General features: G+C 44.8%; 4 protein-coding genes across 4 annotated transcripts; 2 read left to right on the forward strand and 2 right to left on the reverse strand.

Moving 5' to 3' along the window:
• The first annotated feature begins 883 nt into the window (after nucleotides 1-883).
• On the forward strand, nucleotides 884-6,668 carry LOC117839042 (MADS-box transcription factor 22). Its single transcript, XM_034719280.2, has 8 exons — nucleotides 884-1,308; nucleotides 3,584-3,662; nucleotides 4,385-4,446; nucleotides 4,533-4,632; nucleotides 4,708-4,749; nucleotides 5,708-5,749; nucleotides 5,839-5,993; nucleotides 6,515-6,668. Exons 1-8 carry the CDS (start codon nucleotides 1,127-1,129, stop codon nucleotides 6,537-6,539), a joined length of 687 nt encoding a protein of 228 aa, XP_034575171.1. The 5' UTR covers nucleotides 884-1,126; the 3' UTR covers nucleotides 6,540-6,668.
• Nucleotides 6,669-7,465: 797 nt separating this feature from the next.
• On the forward strand, nucleotides 7,466-12,220 carry LOC117839024 (peptidyl-prolyl cis-trans isomerase CYP40). The gene is made up of 10 exons (XM_034719258.2): nucleotides 7,466-7,951; nucleotides 9,679-10,179; nucleotides 10,545-10,632; nucleotides 10,744-10,796; nucleotides 10,883-10,987; nucleotides 11,346-11,421; nucleotides 11,508-11,545; nucleotides 11,634-11,714; nucleotides 11,821-11,866; nucleotides 11,966-12,220. Exons 1-9 carry the CDS (start codon nucleotides 7,718-7,720, stop codon nucleotides 11,830-11,832), a joined length of 1,188 nt encoding a protein of 395 aa, XP_034575149.1. The 5' UTR covers nucleotides 7,466-7,717; the 3' UTR covers nucleotides 11,833-11,866; nucleotides 11,966-12,220.
• Nucleotides 12,221-12,364: 144 nt separating this feature from the next.
• Nucleotides 12,365-16,196, reverse strand: LOC117839014 (uncharacterized). The gene is made up of 8 exons (XM_034719247.2): nucleotides 15,989-16,196; nucleotides 15,607-15,909; nucleotides 14,729-15,012; nucleotides 13,850-13,978; nucleotides 13,427-13,549; nucleotides 13,224-13,331; nucleotides 12,959-13,137; nucleotides 12,365-12,770 (listed from the first exon to the last, which is right to left on the reverse strand). Exons 1-8 carry the CDS (start codon nucleotides 16,119-16,121, stop codon nucleotides 12,647-12,649), a joined length of 1,383 nt encoding a protein of 460 aa, XP_034575138.1. The 5' UTR covers nucleotides 16,122-16,196; the 3' UTR covers nucleotides 12,365-12,646.
• A 1,691-nt stretch (nucleotides 16,197-17,887) lies between these two features.
• Nucleotides 17,888-19,396, reverse strand: LOC117839077 (uncharacterized). The gene has a single exon (XM_034719326.2). The coding sequence runs from the start codon at nucleotides 19,286-19,288 to the stop codon at nucleotides 18,074-18,076; it is 1,215 nt and encodes a 404-aa protein (XP_034575217.1). The 5' UTR covers nucleotides 19,289-19,396; the 3' UTR covers nucleotides 17,888-18,073.

Here is a 19,396-nt window from a genome sequence, read left to right on the forward strand (position 1 = left end):
AGCGTAGAATTTGTCTTCCATTTTGAAATGAGCATACCATTCAAACAAAATTTTTTAAATTTTTAAAATTTCACTCAATTTAATATTTCAATTTTTGGAATATTACACAAACTTTGTCTGTTAGTGCCAAGAAGAGCGAAAAACCGTCAGTAAGAGTAGAAAACGAAGGGAACCTGAAGAAAGTGAAGACCGAAATCACCACGCACCGTACCGCTGGCTAAACCCAGAGCAAAATCAGCACGAGATGCGGGACGGGAAGCCAAACCCACCCACCGCGACCGCGTGAGCGCGGGGCGGCGCGCGGCACACCGGGGCGCCACAGGGTCGGTGCCGGAACAGCGAATCCGGGCAGCTGCAGCAGTACGCGGCCGTGCCGTGCGGCCGATCCAATCCAAGCCACCCCCAATCCTCCACGCGCAGGCGCAGCATCTCCACCTTTCTCTCCCTTTCCTTTTCTTCCCCTCCTCCGTCGGCTTTCTCCTTGATTTCCCCCCGACGCGCTGCCGCTGCGGCTGCGGCCGCGGCAGGCCAAGCCAGCAGAGAAGCACCGTCACCGCGCACGCGGCCGCCTGCTACAGGCTGTACTGTTCTGGTGCGGCCATGCGCCACCCACCCTCCTCACCCCCCTACTCCCCTTTCCTTTTCAGGAATCCTCCACCTCGCCCCTCTTCGACCCATCCCTACGCCTCGTCTAGCCTCTCCCTCTCTCTGCGCGGGTGGGCCCCGCGCGGCGGTTCCGTGTGGCGGGCGAGAGAGCGCATAAACAATGACTGGGCCGGCCGGCCCCGTTGCCCCGCCCCATTTCGCTCGCCTAGTTTTATGCTTTGTTTATTCCGGTGGTCATGGGTTAATTTGCGTGGGCTGCGGCCGGGTGGGTTTATTTATGCCGACCTGCCAATAGGAGCAAGTTCCCCGTCTCGAGACCCCAACTCGCCCCTTCCCCTTTCCTCTGCCCCCCTCCCTCCTCTCCTTTCGCATCCCATCGCATCACATCACAGCCCCCACCGCCGGCTGGCCTGCTGCTCCGACCTCCCCTCCTCCGCCTCCGCCTCCGCCTCGCGGGACGCGTGAGACCGTACGTCCTCCGGGGGTCTGCTGCGCCGGCGGAGACGAGGGATCGGCGGGGATGGCGAGGGAGCGGCGGGAGATAAAGAGGATAGAGAGCGCGGCGGCGCGGCAGGTCACGTTCTCCAAGCGCCGCCGCGGCCTCTTCAAGAAGGCCGAGGAGCTCTCCGTGCTCTGCGATGCGGACGTCGCGCTCATCGTCTTCTCCTCCACGGGGAAGCTCTCCCAGTTCGCTAGCTCCAGGTGCGTATACACGCCCGCCTCCGCGTCCCGTCTACCCCGCCTCACTTCCGCCCCGCGCCGCCGTGTTTCAACAGATCTACCAGCGTATCCTCGCTTCACGCCTTCCGAGTCGTAAGATCCGGCCTGGTTAGGGTTCCCGCCGCGTGATACTTCTGCCTCCCATATTTTCTTCATCCTACGGAGATCACGCGACGTGTTGATATTGATGGTTTTGGATCGGATCGCTGCTTTTACGAGCGGGTGAAACTGTTGAGAATGATGTTATGGTGTTAGGTTCGAGAGTGCGGGGGCGTTGTTGCGTCTAATCTCCGGGGAAATGGGGATTTTCTATCTAGTTTACTGTAGTTTTGGGCTTGGGACTTTTCTTTTTCCCGTTTGGGTGTGTAGACTGACGAGGCATCTCCGCTGCTGCTTGTACTGTGACCTCTGTTATTTGCTGTGCGTATGCGTGTGTAGTTAATCGAGGTGTGCGTCTTCCAGTTCTGTGGTGCGGGTAAAGTCGCGCCTGCTAATTGCGTACGGCCGTCCTTGTGATTTTATGTGGTGCTGGGTGGCATTACATTACTCAGTGATCAAAAGAGGGGTCGATCTCGTGCTTTGTGCGTTACTGCCATGCTGCAACTATCGCCTGCTGGTTGGGGTTGTAAAACTTTGTTTTTGTTATTAAATCATGTGCTTCTGTTGGTTGATATGAAGTTTGTTTCTGTTAAGCATGTGCTACTACTGTTTTTAGATATGATTTTTTTTCTTTTCTTAAATATGTGCTACTCTCTTACACCTAGTTCGTCATCCATTCTTTTGGATGTGTGCTGAAAGCGAGCCTTCCCTGAAGCAATCATTTATGTGGTGCCTAGATGTTATGCCGTATGCTTGTTTATGATATATTCCAATCCACTTTGTCCAGGTTCCATTTGCAGCGGTAGTATAGAATGTGATTGTTGGGAATAACTTTGGAGTTTAGTCTAGATTCTAACACTTCATACATGTTCCATCATCTTGCAGCATCATATTTGTTTATGTTCGATATACCTCATCATATTTTAACAAACCTCAACTAAAAACGATGCCTATCTGTTTTTTTAACTTATACGTACTCACTGAATTGACTACTAAGCTTGTTGTCATTTTCGAGGAATCTTGATCTTGTAGATGCATAGGTTTTCCCCCACTCGGTGATGCATCTGCTCCTTTTTTAACAAGAGATCTTAATGCCTTTGTTGTGCTGTACATATTAGAGTGGAAACTTTTTTCTAGGCTAGACAAATGACATGCCTGGCTAGTCTGCTTGCACAATTTCATCATGTTATTGATTCTACTTAGAATTGCTTCCCTTTGATATTGAATTATTTAAGGGTTTAATTTTTTATTACGCATTAGTTGATCCACATGCTATGATCACAATTTCTACGTCTAACAGAAACCTCATCGTAGAGAGTGCAGTTTTATGTAACAGTTTTGGTTCTAGATGGCTTCAAATTTCTTGTATGAACATGGATACATCGAAACATACTTTGTTTTACTGAATTGTGGTATCCTGAATTTTTGTTAAAAATCAATTATTTCTTGTTGAATGATGTTTGTTAAGACAACAACGCGTTGAAGTGATATAATTTTTGCAAACAGCACATGTTGATGTAGAAGCACAACTTTGACATGAACTGCTGAAGCATGTTTGATCTTGCCCATATTAAATGCATTATATTGTAGGTTCACCTTAGGGAATCAGGTTCAATTGCTGAATAAAAGTCCTGATTAAGGATATATGCTGTACTTGATGGGCCAAAACAATGGGAGGATAACTTGAAAATGCTGTGCAAATGGAAGTTGTTGATTGAGCCGTCCCTTTTTTCATTGATCTTACCTACAGCAAATGCACCGGTAGACTTGATGAAATAAAAATACTGCCTAACCATTTAATATCCACTGAATAGTGTTGTAAGTCATATTTATATCTGCTTATTTTTCTTTTATTTTGCCAAGTTCATGAAGGGTTTCATCAACCCTTGAATCTTAAACTAACACCGAATCTTGTTTGATATATACACTTTGGGATCCTTTTTTTGCTTATGCGATATCAATTATAGTGTCACATACTGCTGTCTGCAACATACCTGTCTTATTATTACAATATCTCCTACCATGAAAAGCACCTATCTTTGTCCATTCGCGTGTGCAATCAGCCTAGAATTATTAACGTGTTCTCATCTTTGCTACTTAATCTTGTATGCTGTTTTTTGGAGCATGTTATGGTTCTGACATTGGTTCCCTTGGACAGTATGAATGAGATCATTGACAAGTACAACACACATTCCAAAAATCTGGGGAAAGCAGAACAGCCTTCACTTGACTTGAACGTATGTAATCATTCTTTTCCCTACTGTACTGCTAGGTAGTACATGGTAGACCCAGGAAACAGTAGAAGCAATATGAAAATATGTTGCAAAGTGGGTCATTTCATGTCAAAAGGTCTGGGCTAGTTAAAGCCATTGTTGAATATGCATCTTTATTGGGGTTAACAACATTAAGAAAAAATTCAACTGAAAGAAACTTTTTAGAAAAAAAACTGCATTTTTTCTTTTTGTGCACCTAGTTGACCAATAATTGCTCCACAACTTACGACATGCTTAAGGATGTTCCTATTTGGCCTTTTATCATTTATGAAACACTACTTATCCTTTAATTCCTTGATTCCTTTGATGGCTTGTTTTGAATAACACTCTCACCATACTAAGTGGACATGGTACAGTAGAGAACAATGTTTTGTTTAACAGATCATGAGTAACTGTGATGGGCTTATGGGCTAATTAATCATCTATTTAGAAATAACAAATATTAAAAAAGACATTTACTATCTTAATTTTGGTGTACTTATTTTTTCAAATCTGGCAAGGTTCTTAATTCGTTCTTGAATTTCACTTGGTACTATTCAGAGATAAAATATTTTTGAATGCAAGCATGTAGCTGCAAAGCTAATGTGGTCTGTTGTCCTTTTTTTAGATTTGTTTTTCTAAATGAGATAGAACTGTAGCATGTCTACTTTGTTACTGATATTGATAGTCCTGCCTTTTCTTTTCAGTTGGAACATAGCAAATATGCAAATTTGAATGAGCAACTTACGGAAGCAAGCCTCCGACTCAGGTATGCCCTATTCCTTTATTTGCATGATCAGCAAAAAAAGTGTCTGCAATGTGTATTCTTATGGCTACTTCATTTCTTATTTATAGGCAGATGAGAGGTGAGGAGCTTGAGGGATTGAGTGTTGATGAACTACAGCAGTTGGAGAAGAACCTGGAAGCTGGTCTGCATAGGGTGCTTCAAACAAAGGTGTGGTGATTAAGCACAGTCCTATTTCTGTTGGGCTTCATATGAGCAACTGTTTCATTGGATATATGATCGCAGGATCAACAATTCTTGGAACAGATCAGCGAGCTCCAACGGAAGGTAAGGAACAGTAAATGGATTCACCCATTACAATGTAATTTATATATATATATATATATATTAATATATGTTCCTCTATTGGTTAGTTTCTATAGGTGGATCTCAGCATTTTTTTCTTTATTGAACTACTAGATGCTTAAGCTATGGTCTGTTGCATCTAGCCATGCACCGTTGGAACTAGAATACCTGAAAGCCACTTGTATTAAATAAAAAATATGTTAATGTGCATTTTAAATTTACCAATAGCAGCCACTGATCCACCTCTAAAGCCCATTATATTGGTTGTTTGTCAGTTTGCTAAAGTTAAGTGACAGTGATCATTTACCTTACATATTGACTACAATTGATGTTCTTATAGCTGTTGATCGTGATTAAAAAGTCTTGACAAAATATGATTACATGTTTGAGTGATGTTTGTCATTTTACAACTGAGGTTCTTCAACCATGAGAGCTTTAAAGAATGTGTGAAATACATAAATGGATTTATAGTGCCTTTTTTCTCTATTAATATTTTTTGGAACTGCATGTCTGGAACTAACAGGGGTAAACAAAACTTTTTTTAAAAAAAGAATCTTTGATGTTTTTTACAAGACACGAGGTTAGGGGACACTTTTTAATTTAAAAGAAAAATGTCATTGCAAACTACAGTTACTACAATTTACTGACTGTTGCGATTGCGACTTCAACAGAAACATCCATGCCTTTTGTTTGAGGACAGTTATCTCAAAGTGGACACTCATGTCTCAGTTAAGAATCTAGAGGTTTTCATTATGTTTTCTAGGGAAGGGCATTACTCAGTTTAGAAATACATAAAAAAACTTACAACTAATATCATTACCTAGCTTTTGGTTTGATGATCCATTGTCATTTGATTAGCGAGATGAATTCAGTAGGTTCCTCTCCTACTGTTCTAAAGGAATGGTGCTGAGTTAAACACTTTTTCCATGCTGTACTGCAGAGTTCACAGCTGGCAGAGGAGAATATGCAATTGAGGAATCAAGTATTAACTGCACCTCTTTAGCTAGCCATCATTTCTTTGAAGGATCCATCTGAATACATATTTGCATTTCAATTTGTGTCTGGACACAGGTATCACAGATACCCCCAGCTGGCAAGCAAGCGGTTGCTGAAACTGAAAATGTTATTGCTGAAGACGGGCAATCCTCTGAATCAGTGATGACTGCACTGCACTCTGGAAGTTCACAGGATAATGATGATGGTTCGGATGTATCCCTGAAATTAGGGTGAGTTGCTAGTTGCTTTGTCTTTTATGCCGACCGCGTTTCACTAGAAACAAAACATTTTAGTTATGTAATTTTACCTGCTTAGATTTGGATTTGGCTATACGATAACCTAGCTAATAAACTGAAGGAAAAGACATCTTTTTGTCTATTCTTATGATACTTTCTTCTATGGTTGGCCTCACTTTGATTAGTGATGGCTTGTTATGCAAACAGCTTGCTTTGATTCTTGTAGTTTGCTTTACCTGAATTCGTTTAGGTTTTGGAGGCACGGCCGTGGAATTTAGATATAACCGTTTCTTTTTCCAGTTTCTTTGTGAGTTGATCCACTAGACATCTTTTATGCCCAAACCTTAGTAAAAGGTTTAAAGTAGTGCTTACTTATGTATGAGTTTTAGATAGATCAATTTCTAGGCATGCTTAACGAGGATGTTTAAACGGACTAATAATTTTTATGTGTTATATCACTTTTGTCTCATGTTATCTTGTGTTATTACCTTTTTACTGAAGTGACCATTTTGTAGGTTGCCTTGTGTTGCATGGAAATAAGAAGACAAGTGTCCGTGCGGATCTGGATGGAGGAGCTGCGGCCTCTGCGGATAGGCACTTGTGTTATGGACAAACCCAGACTGCAATAATCTTTGCATTGGAAGCGAGATCAGTTAACCTGATTTGTCATCCTTGTGGCTTCATGATGCGATGTGCCGCTTGTACCGTCTGCTAGGATGTTAACTAAGCTTTTTAGAATCATGTCTACTTTTGTTCTTATCACTGTACTGCTATGTACTTGATGCTAGCTATCGTAAGTTATGGTCTATGACTTGCCAGCTTATACCTATATATATTGTCTTTGATGAAATCAACGGCAACGAGGAATAGCACCGTAAGCTGTGGTCGATCGCCTGCGACTAGAGTTCTCCAGTTTTTGTGCACAAAGTCTATTGATTTTCGATCCAAGTTTTAACGTCAACTGTCTAGTCGTCAATGTGCAGCACAATATTGTGCAGAGTCCCTCCCTTCTCAAGACGAGGTCCCGGTGGTCCAACGGTAACGAGGATCATCGATAATCAAGGTCCCGGTGGTCCAACGGTAACGAGGATCATCGATAATCAGGGGCGGATCTAGGGTCCGGCAGCTCGGAGTGAGCTCATATAACCCCTTTAACATATGTGGTATTTAGTTAAAAAATTATGATCCAATTAGCGAAAAGGAAGGTAAAGAAGTGTGAATCAGCACCTCGGTCTAGGACGCGGAGCCGCTCCCGTCGATAATCAAATTCATGGAAACTTTTAGGCTGATGATTGCCATCGTGCCATCTTTCTGAGATCATATAGGGGGCACGCAACATTTTTTTTAAATTCTAAATTAAATGAAAATTTCGACGTCGTGTAGGCCCAAGCCCAACAGAACAGGTCCCACCACTCAACCAGCAGCAAACTTCACCAGCCAACGCTCACGCACCTCACGCGGCGGAGACCCTGCGGCACTGCCCACTCGGTGCCCCCCCATCCTCTCGTCTTGTCCCTGTCCTGCCACACCCACACTCCGCCGCCCACACTCCTCCTCGTTTGAACTAACCACGCCGCCCAACGCGCGAGCCTGCAACACACAGCTCCCCGACGCGACGCGGAGGCGCCTCGCTCGCTCACGCCTCCTCCTCCGACGCGCGCCTCCAGAGCTGCCTCCGTCACTAGGGCTTGCTCCGGCCTCCCCAGCTTCCCGCGGCGATGGATGACGGCGGCGAGGGCCCCGCTGCTGCTGCTGAGGCGGCAGTGGTGGAGGAGTTGGCGGTGAGGAACCCTAGGTGTTACCTCGACGTCAGCATCGGCGGGGAGCTGGAGGGGCGGATCGTGGTGGAGCTCTACGCCTCCGTGGTGCCGCGCACGGCGGAGAACTTCCGCGCCCTCTGCACCGGCGAGAAGGGCGTCGGCGCCGACAACGGCGTGACCCTCCACTACAAGGTTTGACCCGGTTTGCTCCCGTGTATTGTGCAGTTTGGCGTTCTCGGTTGCAGTGGTTTGGGGGTTCGCTGCGGTGCGGTTGCCTATTGGGGTTTTGTGGGGGTCGTGCAAGCATTTCGAGTTGGGGTTTGTGTGGTTTTGCTCGTCGAATTGGAAATTCGTCCTCTATCAGTGCGGTTTCGAAGATTATCATCAATTAGGTTTGGAATTTTGGTTGGTGCAAATGGAGAGGTTTGCCCGAGATTAATCAGTTTCATAATTAATGGGTTCGTGTGGTTAACTCTGTCAAATTTTTAGCTGTAAACTTCGTCGAGGTGGGATTCACGAATTGTACATTGATTTCGCGCTGACGATTGCAGCTGGTAGCTTCTCGTGCCCTTTATTTTGCCTGTCAAAGTCCCTTGGGAGTCTGGTGTGATGCAACGTGATGGATACAAACGTACAGCAATCGATTTAGGCATTGGGACAACTTAACTCAGTTTATCTGATGCAGTTATGCCAATCTAGTTAGATTTTGAGGGGGCACCTGTGATTGCAGCTGCAGATTGTACATTTTGTTTTGATTGATTGCAAGGTTCTCTTTGAAAGGCCTTGCTGCCCTTTTGCTTTCATTTCAAATACCTACTTTTGAGGTCTTTGCATTGACTGCTTCATTCTGTCAGACAATATATTTATCCGTTAATGTCTTTTGCCTCTAGTTTTTGTAAGCTCTAAACTATACACTGCCAGCTACTCGCCAGCCAAACATGGCTCTACTTCCATTTTTGATCTCATCAAACTGTTAGCATGCATATCCTTCCAATACTTACTTTCTTTTCTGGAGGTTTGAAGTACTGTTGAAAGGCCACAATGCATCATAGTTCCTTTCAAAATTCCATAGCTTTGCTTTACGCAGCAACTATTGTTGGCAACACAAGAATATCCTATGAAACATGAAATGTGCAGTCAAGATTGGTCTGAAAAAGGTCACGATTGAGCAATGTGGTCATATGGTCATCATTATACATAGAAAACCTTGGGCTGGCTTTAATCCAAACGCGTCTTAAGATTCAGAAACTGGACATGAAATGCACAGTTTCCGGCATCTTTTGTGTGCGCGATATTCCAGCTGTAGATTTAACGCCTAAAAACAGCATTTTTTATGACGATGTTCAGGTAGTAGTTTGTAGTGTGATAGGACATGATTGGGCCTTGTATGGCTGGCATTTTGAACAAGGTTTGGCATTTAACAGCTGAGATTCTTCAAATCATGAGCTGGAATGGTGATGCAATGCATGAGAAATACTCAAATCTGTAATTGGAGCTGTAGTGATTAGCCTTTTCAGTCAACTGTTGGAATTACATGTATCAAGTTGTACAATGAGCATAGTGGGACTTCTATGCGTTTTACTTTGTAGTGGTGGGGACTTGGACATATTGGGAGAGTTGTCTTCCCATTTCTTAGTAAGATATTGCTGGTGTTTATGTTGGTTGGAGTGTTGGACTTGGACATAATTAGCATGACCATAGCCCTCAGACTTTATAAAATCATTCTTCCATTGCTGAAAGAAAGATGAAGATAATCCTTTGTTATGTAGACCTGAATGGGTTGATTTTTTTTTTGTGAACAGTTAATTTATCTTTTGACCTCAGCCAATTACTGTCAGTTTTTCCACCTAGACTTTTATACTCCATTTTTTTTGCTGACAACTTACAAGTACTTTTTCAACAAAAAATGTTGCTTTCAGGGCTCATGTTTTCATCGCATAGTCAAGGGTTTTATGGTGCAAGGTGGAGATATAACTGCTGGTGATGGAACTGGGGGACAGTCAATATATGGATTGAATTTTGAGGATGAGAATTTTGTCTTGAAGCATGAGAGGAAAGGGATGTTATCAATGGCAAATGCTGGACCTGACACAAATGGATCTCAGTTTTTCATCACTACCACCCGAACACCTCACCTTGATGGAAAACATGTTGTTTTTGGAAGGGCTATAAAAGGAATGGGGGTAGTTCGTGCAATGGAGCATATTTTTGTTGATGAAGCTGGCCGCCCGACTGATGATATTGTTATTGTTGACTCTGGAGAGCTACCAGAAGGTGCCGATGACGGAGTTGTCAACTTTTTCAAGGATGGTGACATGTATCCTGATTGGCCGATTGATCTCGATGAAAAACCTGCAGAAGTTTCTTGGTGGATTGATGCTGTGGAGTCTGCAAAGGCTTTTGGAAATGAAAGTTTCAAGGTTCTTTCTCTTTTCTGACTGCAGCTTATACTACATATTTGACAAATACTCTTTTTAAGTGATATGTACAATTTCAACTGCAGCAGACTGGTACCAATAGGTTATTCAGATTGATAGCAAAATAGTAGCCATGCAATGCAACTATCTAATGAACTTCATGTCAATTTCAAAACACGGTATTCTGTGAGAACATTGGTGCGCTCCACTTGGTCTGTTAGCTACTTTGAGAACCCAGTGGTAGTCTGAATATCTTGCATCTTGTAAACAAAACTGACCAAATCGTTTGCTAAACCTAAATGCAGTAAATAGGTATCCAACATGACTTCTTTTGGTACCTTACAACTTATGTTACTGCCTCTGTACAGAAACAGGATTACAAGACAGCCCTCAGAAAATACAGAAAAGCCATGCGGTACTTAGATCTTTGCTGGGAGAAAGAAGATATTGATGAAGGTAGTTTTTTCCCGTCTTCTCATCACTGCTTGGTTATGTTTATTCTTCATTTTGGTAATTAAAGATCAACACACATTTTACTTTTAGTCCTAACTGTCTATTTATGTCCAGAGAGCAGCACAGCGCTGCGAAAAACAAAGTCAATTATATTCACAAATAGCTCTGTAAGTTCCATTCCAGCCTCTTGTTCATGTATAAATCTCTGATGTTCTGTGGTGTATTATAATGATGCCAGTTATAACTTCTTCAGGCTTGCAAATTGAAGTTAGGAGATTTGGAGGGTGCTTTGTTAGATGCAGATTTTGCACTGCGTGAAAGGGAGGACAATGCAAAAGCTTTTTTCCGACAAGGACAGGTCAGTTTCTGCCTTTGGTGTTAACTTGTGGAAATTCAAATTTGTGACAGCATACTGCACAAATGATATGATTGTGTGCAATCAGAAGGGTTTCACCAAAACCGTGTTAAACAATGTGTTCCTTCTTTTCACATGACACTTGCTCTGCATGTCTTGTTTTTCGGTCGCAGATATACTTATATGTTGTATTTCTGTCACATTATCATAGTATATAAGTATAATTCCTGCTATTCCTGATACTGTATTACTTGTAGTCCTTGTTGTCATGGTGTTGGTAGGACTTACTTTTAGTTCATTCACAGTTGTTTCAAACATCCATGTAGACATACGAGGATTTCACATGGTACTACATTTGCAGGTACGCGTGGCGCTCAACCATATCGATGCTGCAGTGGAGAGCTTCAAGCAAGCACTGGAATTAGAGCCAAATGATGGTTTGTGTTTCTTCCTGCCCTCATCACTTATTGTTACTCTTTTGTTCACGAATGAAACATCTGGATTTTGTTTTGACATGCTTCAGGAGGAATTAAGCGAGAACTTGCCGCTGCAAAGAAGAAGGTTGGTTTATTACTTCTATGCATCTTAGGACTAAAGGATGTTCGTGTCAGCTTTTTTTTCTCTGACTTTCCACCGGCAATTCTGGCAGATTTCTGACAGACGAGATCAGGAGAGGAAGGCGTTTTCGAGGTTGTTCCAACCTTCAGGAGGATTAGAGAAGAGTGAGAAAGTACTTTTCTACTACCACATTCTGTTGTTCGCTCGATGAAACTTTTAACCATTGGCCGTTGATACCATTGAGCTAAAGTGCTGATAAAATTTGTGTTCTCTTGTAGGAGAATAGTTGATCTCTTGTGTTCTCTTGCGAGTCAAAATGTTCAGGTAAGCACTAATCAGATCTATGGCCAATGTAACATTTAATCCGGAGACGAACTGCTTTTGCTTGCACATTCTGAGCTCATGCTTTATGTGTTCATGTAGGAGGGAGCTTGCACAACAGGAAAAACTCCCATCAGACAACCCAAAATAGTGGGGTGACACCAGAGCCTTTTGTTAACAGCATGGAAGGAACCATGGATCCATGATTCTCAATGTTGCCGTAGAAATGTAATCCTTGGCATTGACTTAGAAGTCAGATTCTGAGAAACACCTGCTAACAGATGGTTTCGGTGATTCTGTCAGCGAACCACCATTGACGTAATGATGACCGATACCGGCAGGTGCCTGGTTTGTGTATTTTGCCTTCTGTTAGCGCACTTGAGGTATTTTGTGCATTGGGGGTGTTTGGCTCGAGGAATGAGAATCAATCTCCATCTTCGTTACGGAATGAGTTGATCCATCTCTTGCTCATCCCCCACAAGCACATAGGACATAGCTTAATAATGGGAAATGGGTTCACTCCAAATTTCATAGGATGACTTCATGATAGACCATTTCATCTATTCTAGATGAGGTGATTCGTCGAACCAAACACCCGATGCTAGCTAGTAGTATCGTGCAGCGCAAAACTGGGCCGCTTACAGATGCAAGCACGGTAGTCCGATTCTACAAACTCATTCCATTGTGCCGTGGCACCAGATAACTCACGCATCATGCATTTCTCTCCAAAACATTCTACCATGGTCAAACTTTAACACAACCTAGGTAGGCTCCGTATGGTGTCTATGCGTTGTAATTGTCCAAGCCCAGGTCCCTCAATGCTGACGAGGCAGCATCTTTGCAGCTTCCATGCATCACCTTGGCCTTTCTAATAAGCTTCTCTGCACCATCATTAAGTAGGATGGTCCTGCAATGGCAACACAAGTGTCAGATGTAGAAACATACTATCAATACATTGGAAATGGCTGTAAAACTGGCAACAGAGGATACTGGCGAATGGCACTGGAATGTCATCCAGATATATCTATGTTAGCCAGACTGATTCTGCATAGGCTATCATGTCAAAAGGAAAAGATTTGACGTTCCACAGCATACCTGTTCTCAGGGTTTCGGACAACAAGATTGCGAATCATAAGGCAAGCTTGCTTCTGAGTCTGGCCGGAGGAGGGGAACCGTTGCATTGCCTGGATCGCCAGAGTTCCATAGCCTATTTCCATTGCACGCGCTGCATTTTCTGGTGACCTCAATGTAAGAACCGTCACCATAGACATCACCTGCACAGTGTACACTCATGCTCAGGCAAGTATCTCAAAAAATCTAAAATAGAGATTCTTCAGTGTTTCCTATTTATATGTAGTACCTCCTGTAGTATAGAAGGATCTTCTGAAAATCTGGATGCCAACTTTAAGGACCTATCAAAACCACCTCGCTGGATGATAACAGACTTGTTTGCATCGCTCGCAGCCAACTTGAAAAGAAGAGAATGCGATGTAAGTTTAATTTGATGAAAGTAAAGTGTTCTCAAGAACATGAATGTTGCAGTGTTGTATCACACCACCATACCTTAGACAACAAAGAACAACAAGATTTTGCAATAACTTTGTTCTTCTGTTCACCAGCCTCATCGATGCATTGAAGCAGCACATCAGTTCCCCCATTTTCAGATATCGAACGGCATATTTCATCCTGTGGTAACACAGAACAGATGATGGTGAAGTTCTCCTATCGCAGCTTATAATCGTATAGGTTACTGTGCAATAGCTAGTTTTGCTTTATAAACATAGCCCCTTCATGGAAGGAAATGAAAAAATCAAGAGAAATGGCAAGGGTAAGATGGTGGCTGGCGGTTTATTATAAAGAGTACGTATTTTTCAAATTTGAACCAAATTCCAACTTGCCAGTGTGAATCCCCTCAGAAGGTATTTATTCCTAGTAAGGTGAAGATGAGCAATTTGAAAGAAAAAAGAAAACCATGGCAAAGCTTACATTGACAGCGATCGACTTTAAAGCAGCACAAGCAGATGGCAAGCTGGAAGGAGCAACTTGTTCACGAAGTGCACTGACAAGAACTTCTGCAATCCCAATTTCTGCAAACCTCCGGGAGTATCCATATACCTGGTCAAGTTTATATACTTTAGTCCATATCTCATCTCAAAGATAATAAAATAGAAGATATGCATAGGGTGATAAAATAGAAGATATGCATGAAAAACCCAGCCTCTCATTGAGATGAAACCCAATAGAAACTGTTGTTATAATGCATCAGGTGATAAACAGATCAACACAAATTTGAAATCAAATTAGCAACTAAGGTACACATGTTCTGATGACATTGAGAAACCAAAATGACCATATACAAGAAGGAATAAAAACAATGGGCATAACGTCTCTAAATATAGAAGTCAACATCTAGCACTTCCATATTATTTCTGTTAACATGCTACCTCAATAACCAATCATTGCTAAAAGTCTATTTAGTACTAAACTGCAAGTATCAAATCTGATTCATTCAAATGTCTACTGAAAGGCTGCATTCTGCTTCTTGTAGCATCCCAATTGAAATGAATCAGCAAGTTACAATTTCAACAATGACATATAGACTCATCTCAAACACACAACTAGATATTTGAGCAAGTTATTTGACATGCCACAGTCTATTTCTATAAAGATCACATAACAAATGCCATTACCAAATACTTGCACAGACTAGCATATTAGCATACAACTGGTCAAACACTGAAACTGTGAAACAGCAAGTCTTAACAGTTCGCACAATCCTCCAAGCATATGGACTATTACTGTTTCAACAATCATGCAAGCACATACTTTCAGAGAGAAAAAATGCTGCAAGCATATAGAGCTTACTTGAGAAGCCACCACTCGGTTGTCATCAGGCGTCAACAGAACACGTATGGCATCATACAAGCTTTGCACATTAGTTTTTGATTTCTCCCTCATAACATGTAGAATGAGTTCATCAACCTTCAAGTCCATAAAGGATTCTTTCACAACTTCATTGCCAGCAGAACCTGCTGCCACAACACTAAATCCAGCATCCAGTAAATCTGAACTTTCTGAGCCACCTTTCAAGATATCCATGACAATTTTGGGCCCCTCGCTTTGTCTGAACTTCTCGGTGCTTCCAATGTCTACAGATAAAAAATTCTAGACATTAGACAATGAATTGAGAATGTCTATGTCAGGATATAATTTAGAGCAGACCATACATTTCCCATCATCAGTTTGCAGTGCAGAATCAAGCAAAATAGATTAATAATTATGATAAGGTAATTAAATACACATGGCACCACAACTGAAATGCCCCAGGGCATTGCAGAACAGGTCATTTTGTAGCTGCAGTATTATATTTCAAACTATATAATGAATGGAAGCTATTTATACTAAACCCAAAAACATCATTTGAATAAAGCAATTTCTTGGTGATTTTATGAACGCAACTATTTCAATTTCTGAAAATGATGAACACCCTAGTTTCTAGCACACAGTTCCTTCATGAATTTCACACATAAGTTCAGCCAAGCAGAAAAGCCATTGCTTCCAGGTGCGTTTTCACAGCATCCAGTAATATAGTCATTCTACTATTGCTAGTTTCACCAAAGTTAAAATTTCTACTGGGAAGTCAATAAGTCATGACTATAAACTTAAGTTGTGAACAGAAGAATTTGTAAATTGCCAAACACATTGCCGCATCTCAAAAGACCCGCAGGGACAGTGTGTCATACCCCTGAGCAGGGAGCTCAACGCCTTTAAGGCCGACCCAAGCAGTCTCTCCTGCGCAACTCGAGCCGACGCGCACAGGGCGACGAGCGCCTCCACGCCGCCATTCCGCACCGCGATCGCTGCATTCTCCGTCCCATCTCCGGAGCAGCACAGGCCGCGCAACTCATCGATTAGAGAGACCAAGCCGTCCAGATCCTGCCCCAACCCGCCACTGGCACTGTGAGAAGCCTTCAATTCGTCCAGCACCCGCACCACCGGGCTCACCTCCGCCGCGGCGGCCTCTCCGGGCACGCGCTTGATGATCCCTGCACGAAGCAGCGAGGGGTTTAGGTGAAGAATGTAGAGAACGGGAAGGTGCGGATCTGATTAGGAGTTGGTGGTTACCGGACAGATCAGCGCCCTGGAGAGTGAGGGCTTCGACGGCGTCGGCGAGGGCCTCGTCGGCGTCCATGCCGAGGTCCTCCATGTTCTCCCGGACCATGGCGTCGAAGGCCTCCTGCGAGATCGCGATCGCCATTTCCTGCTCTGCCTATGGGTTTGGTGCCGCGAGTGATGATGAATAGAACGAAGGCAACTTGGGGTTTTCCCCTTTCCTAAGACAGACCGCAGTTTTGAATTTTGAATGGTTTCCGTCCTTTTCTATTTCTATATGATGTTTTGCTTACCTAACTGGCATTAAGTTAAGATACGAACGAACAGTTTTTTTTTTTGCAAACTAAAATATGAACAAAGCAAGTTATTTGCAATTTTATTTTTTCCCAGCTGTTTGGTCAAGTTCATGTAGACAAAAAGTCAAGTACCTTAAGGACAAATGTTTCTTTTTTTTTCCTCTCCTTTTAAGGCACCGTTTGGAGGGTAGATTCTCAGAATCTAGAAGATGGAATCTGGAGCTCTCCAAACGGGTCAGAGTTTAGCTCAAATTTCAGAATCTAGATTCTAGATTTTGTGAATCCCAAAAGCTCCTCAAGAGTTGATTTTGCATGTATGTAACAAACAACACTACAATGAAAATCCATCAAAAATCCAAATTTTTAGAATCCATTATCGGATGCAAACGGGACCTAAGGTCCTGTTTAGTTCACCCCCAAATTCCAACTTTGACACTATGCAAAAAGAAGATTCCCCATCACATCAAACTTGCGGTACATGCATGGAGTACTGAATATAGACGAAATCAAAAACTAATTGCACAGTTTTGTTGTACTTTGCGAGACGAATCTTTTGAGCCTAATTAGTCAATATTTGGACAATAATTCACAAATACAAACGAAACGCTACACTTCCGCTATAGTAATTTTAGTTGTTCAAAGTTGGGCAACTAAACAAGACCTAAATCTAAGTGCTTCGGGAGCTCCTGCAAGGAAGAAGTTTCTTCGATCTTCGGACTTAGAAGGAAGGCAAGGAAAATTAGTATGGATGTTGGTGGGCCCCATCATGAGTGTCTCCAGCTGACATGCTCGACCCGCGACATTGCATCGTGCAAGATTCATCCGACCCAATTCCTCCTATGCGTGTGCGGTGCGTGCTGACTTCTTCCAGAGGATGCGTCGCACGTTCACCCAAAAGAAAAGTGTGGTGGTTGCCCGGGCAGGGAAACATCTGTTCGTGGCTTGGATCGGGGTGACACCGTCACGTTGTGTTTGACCCTGGCAAGAGGAATGGAATGTCAGGGTAGTCAAACAATTCTGCGAATCTGATCGATTCAGGTGGTCATACTGCCGCATCATTAGCGGTTAAGACGTGTGATCTGTGAAGTGATCTGCATGTTATGTGTGGTAGTGATCCAGACGTGACACAAAGTTCAGAACATGATCAGCACTCCATCCGTCCAGAAGCTTGACACATTATTGTGTGTTGGCATAGGAGAAAAAGAACATCACCAGGCTAATTTGGAGCTTATAATGACACACACGTAGGATAAGCATCGGGCACAAACTTGATTAGCACTGCCGGTCAAATCACAGGACACAGGCCAACAATAGAGTTTAGAGCGATGGTTTGCCAAAGAAAGTTAGGTAATTGGATGCCTGATTCATTGCATGATCAACAACGCCAATTTGCTCGACTCCTGTCGGCAAGAACAATTGTCTCGCATCTTTTGTGTGTTCAGACTTCAGACAACGTCAGCCTTAGCGCCGACGAGCTCCACCCCGCTCCGGCCGGCCGCCGCGTTCTGCGAAGTTTGGGCGCGGCGGGTGTTCTTGTGACATCGAGCATGTTTTTAAGCAATGCAAAGTAAGCAACGGTGAAAACAAAAAAGAAGCGTGGCCAATTAACAGCGAGTTATTGGATAATCTCTTCTATTATCATCATCATCATCATCATCATCATACATCGGGGTAGAGTACACCAAAAGGGCAAACAAAATGGAGAAAAATGAATCGAATCGTACACGTAACTGCGAAGCAAACAGTGAAATGCATGCGGCAACGAAGAAGCGTCCACCATTCTTCTTCCAAGAAAACGTTTTTACCCTTTCATGGCCGACCTGGCGGTGCCGCGGCCGCCGAGGTGCACCGAGTGGCCGTGGAACCCTTTGGCCAGCCGGTGCAGGCCGGGGTGCAGCCGGACGCACCCCATCATGCTCTGCCGGTGCGGCATCGGCATGCCGCCCTCCGGCGCCGACTTCTTGCTCTGCTTCCTGTGCCTGCCCGATGACACGTCGCCTTCGGCGGCGGCTGGCCCTGCGCTCGCCGTCTTCGCCGGCGTGCCGAGCTGTTGCACCGGCGGGTATTTGAACACCGGGTCCCTGCTAATGTTGCCGGCGGCGCGACCCTTGCCTGCAACCCTCCGGAAAAGGAGCAGGTCGCTGAGCCGCCACTTCTTCCTCCGGCCATTGCTCGTGGTCGGGGGAGTAGTGGAGGTCGCCGTCGTGGCGGAGTCTGCCGGGTTCTCGGGTGAGGTGGCTGGCTCGACGCCGGTCGAGTCGTCTTTGCTGCCGGCGCCAAGAGGGGAGGGGGCATTGGCTGCCTTCGCCAGAGCGGCGGCGAACGGGTCGAAGTCGTCTCCACCGGGCCGGACAACGCTCCTCCGCAGCCGGGGAGACCACATCACGGACCTCGCCGATCGCGGCGACGATCCGACGCTGCCGCCTTCGAGCAAGCGCGGCGGCGGCTTCAGAGGGCGTATCTTGCCCTCGTCGAAGAGCTCGTCGGCCGTCGTCAGCTCCAGCGCCTGCGCGGCCTTGTCGAGGAGGACGCCGAAGTCGAAGTCCGCGTCGTCCACCTCGGCTCCCTCCACCGTCGCGGCGGCCGCGACGGCGAACTCGGGCTTCGGCTTCCCCGGCTTCTCCTCCCAGCCGAACGGCACGGTGGAGGCGACCGTGGAGTAGGACACGCGGGGCTGGAACGCGGCGTCGCCGTCGAACTTGCCGCCGGCGCCGCCATCGTCGACGCTGTCGAACTGCGCGTATATGGCGGCGGCCCGCGCCGGGCTGGCGGGGGCGCTGGTGAAGTGCTGGAAGAGGTCGAAGGGGTCGGCGTCGGAGGCGCCGGGAGGGAGGTGGTCGAACGGGTTGGGCGACGGGGGCGCAGTCACCGCCGTGGCCAGGAACGGGTTGCCCGCCGCCGCGTCGTCGCCGGAGGCGGCGGCGAACGGGTTCATGATCGCGGACTTTGGGGTGTAGGGGCCGGCGGCTGAGCTGCCGACCAGGAATTCTTGCGGCGGAGGTGTGATGAGCTCCATGGCGACGTTGGCCTCGTTTCTGGAAATGCGCGTCGCGGCGGGGAGGTTTTGAGAGGGAAGCCACAAAGGAAAGCGGAGCGAGCAGTTGGATATGAACGTGGCGGGGAC

This window comes from Setaria viridis, chromosome 1 (assembly GCF_005286985.2).
Source record: "Setaria viridis chromosome 1, Setaria_viridis_v4.0, whole genome shotgun sequence".
NCBI classification, from domain to species: Eukaryota; Viridiplantae; Streptophyta; class Magnoliopsida; order Poales; family Poaceae; genus Setaria; species Setaria viridis.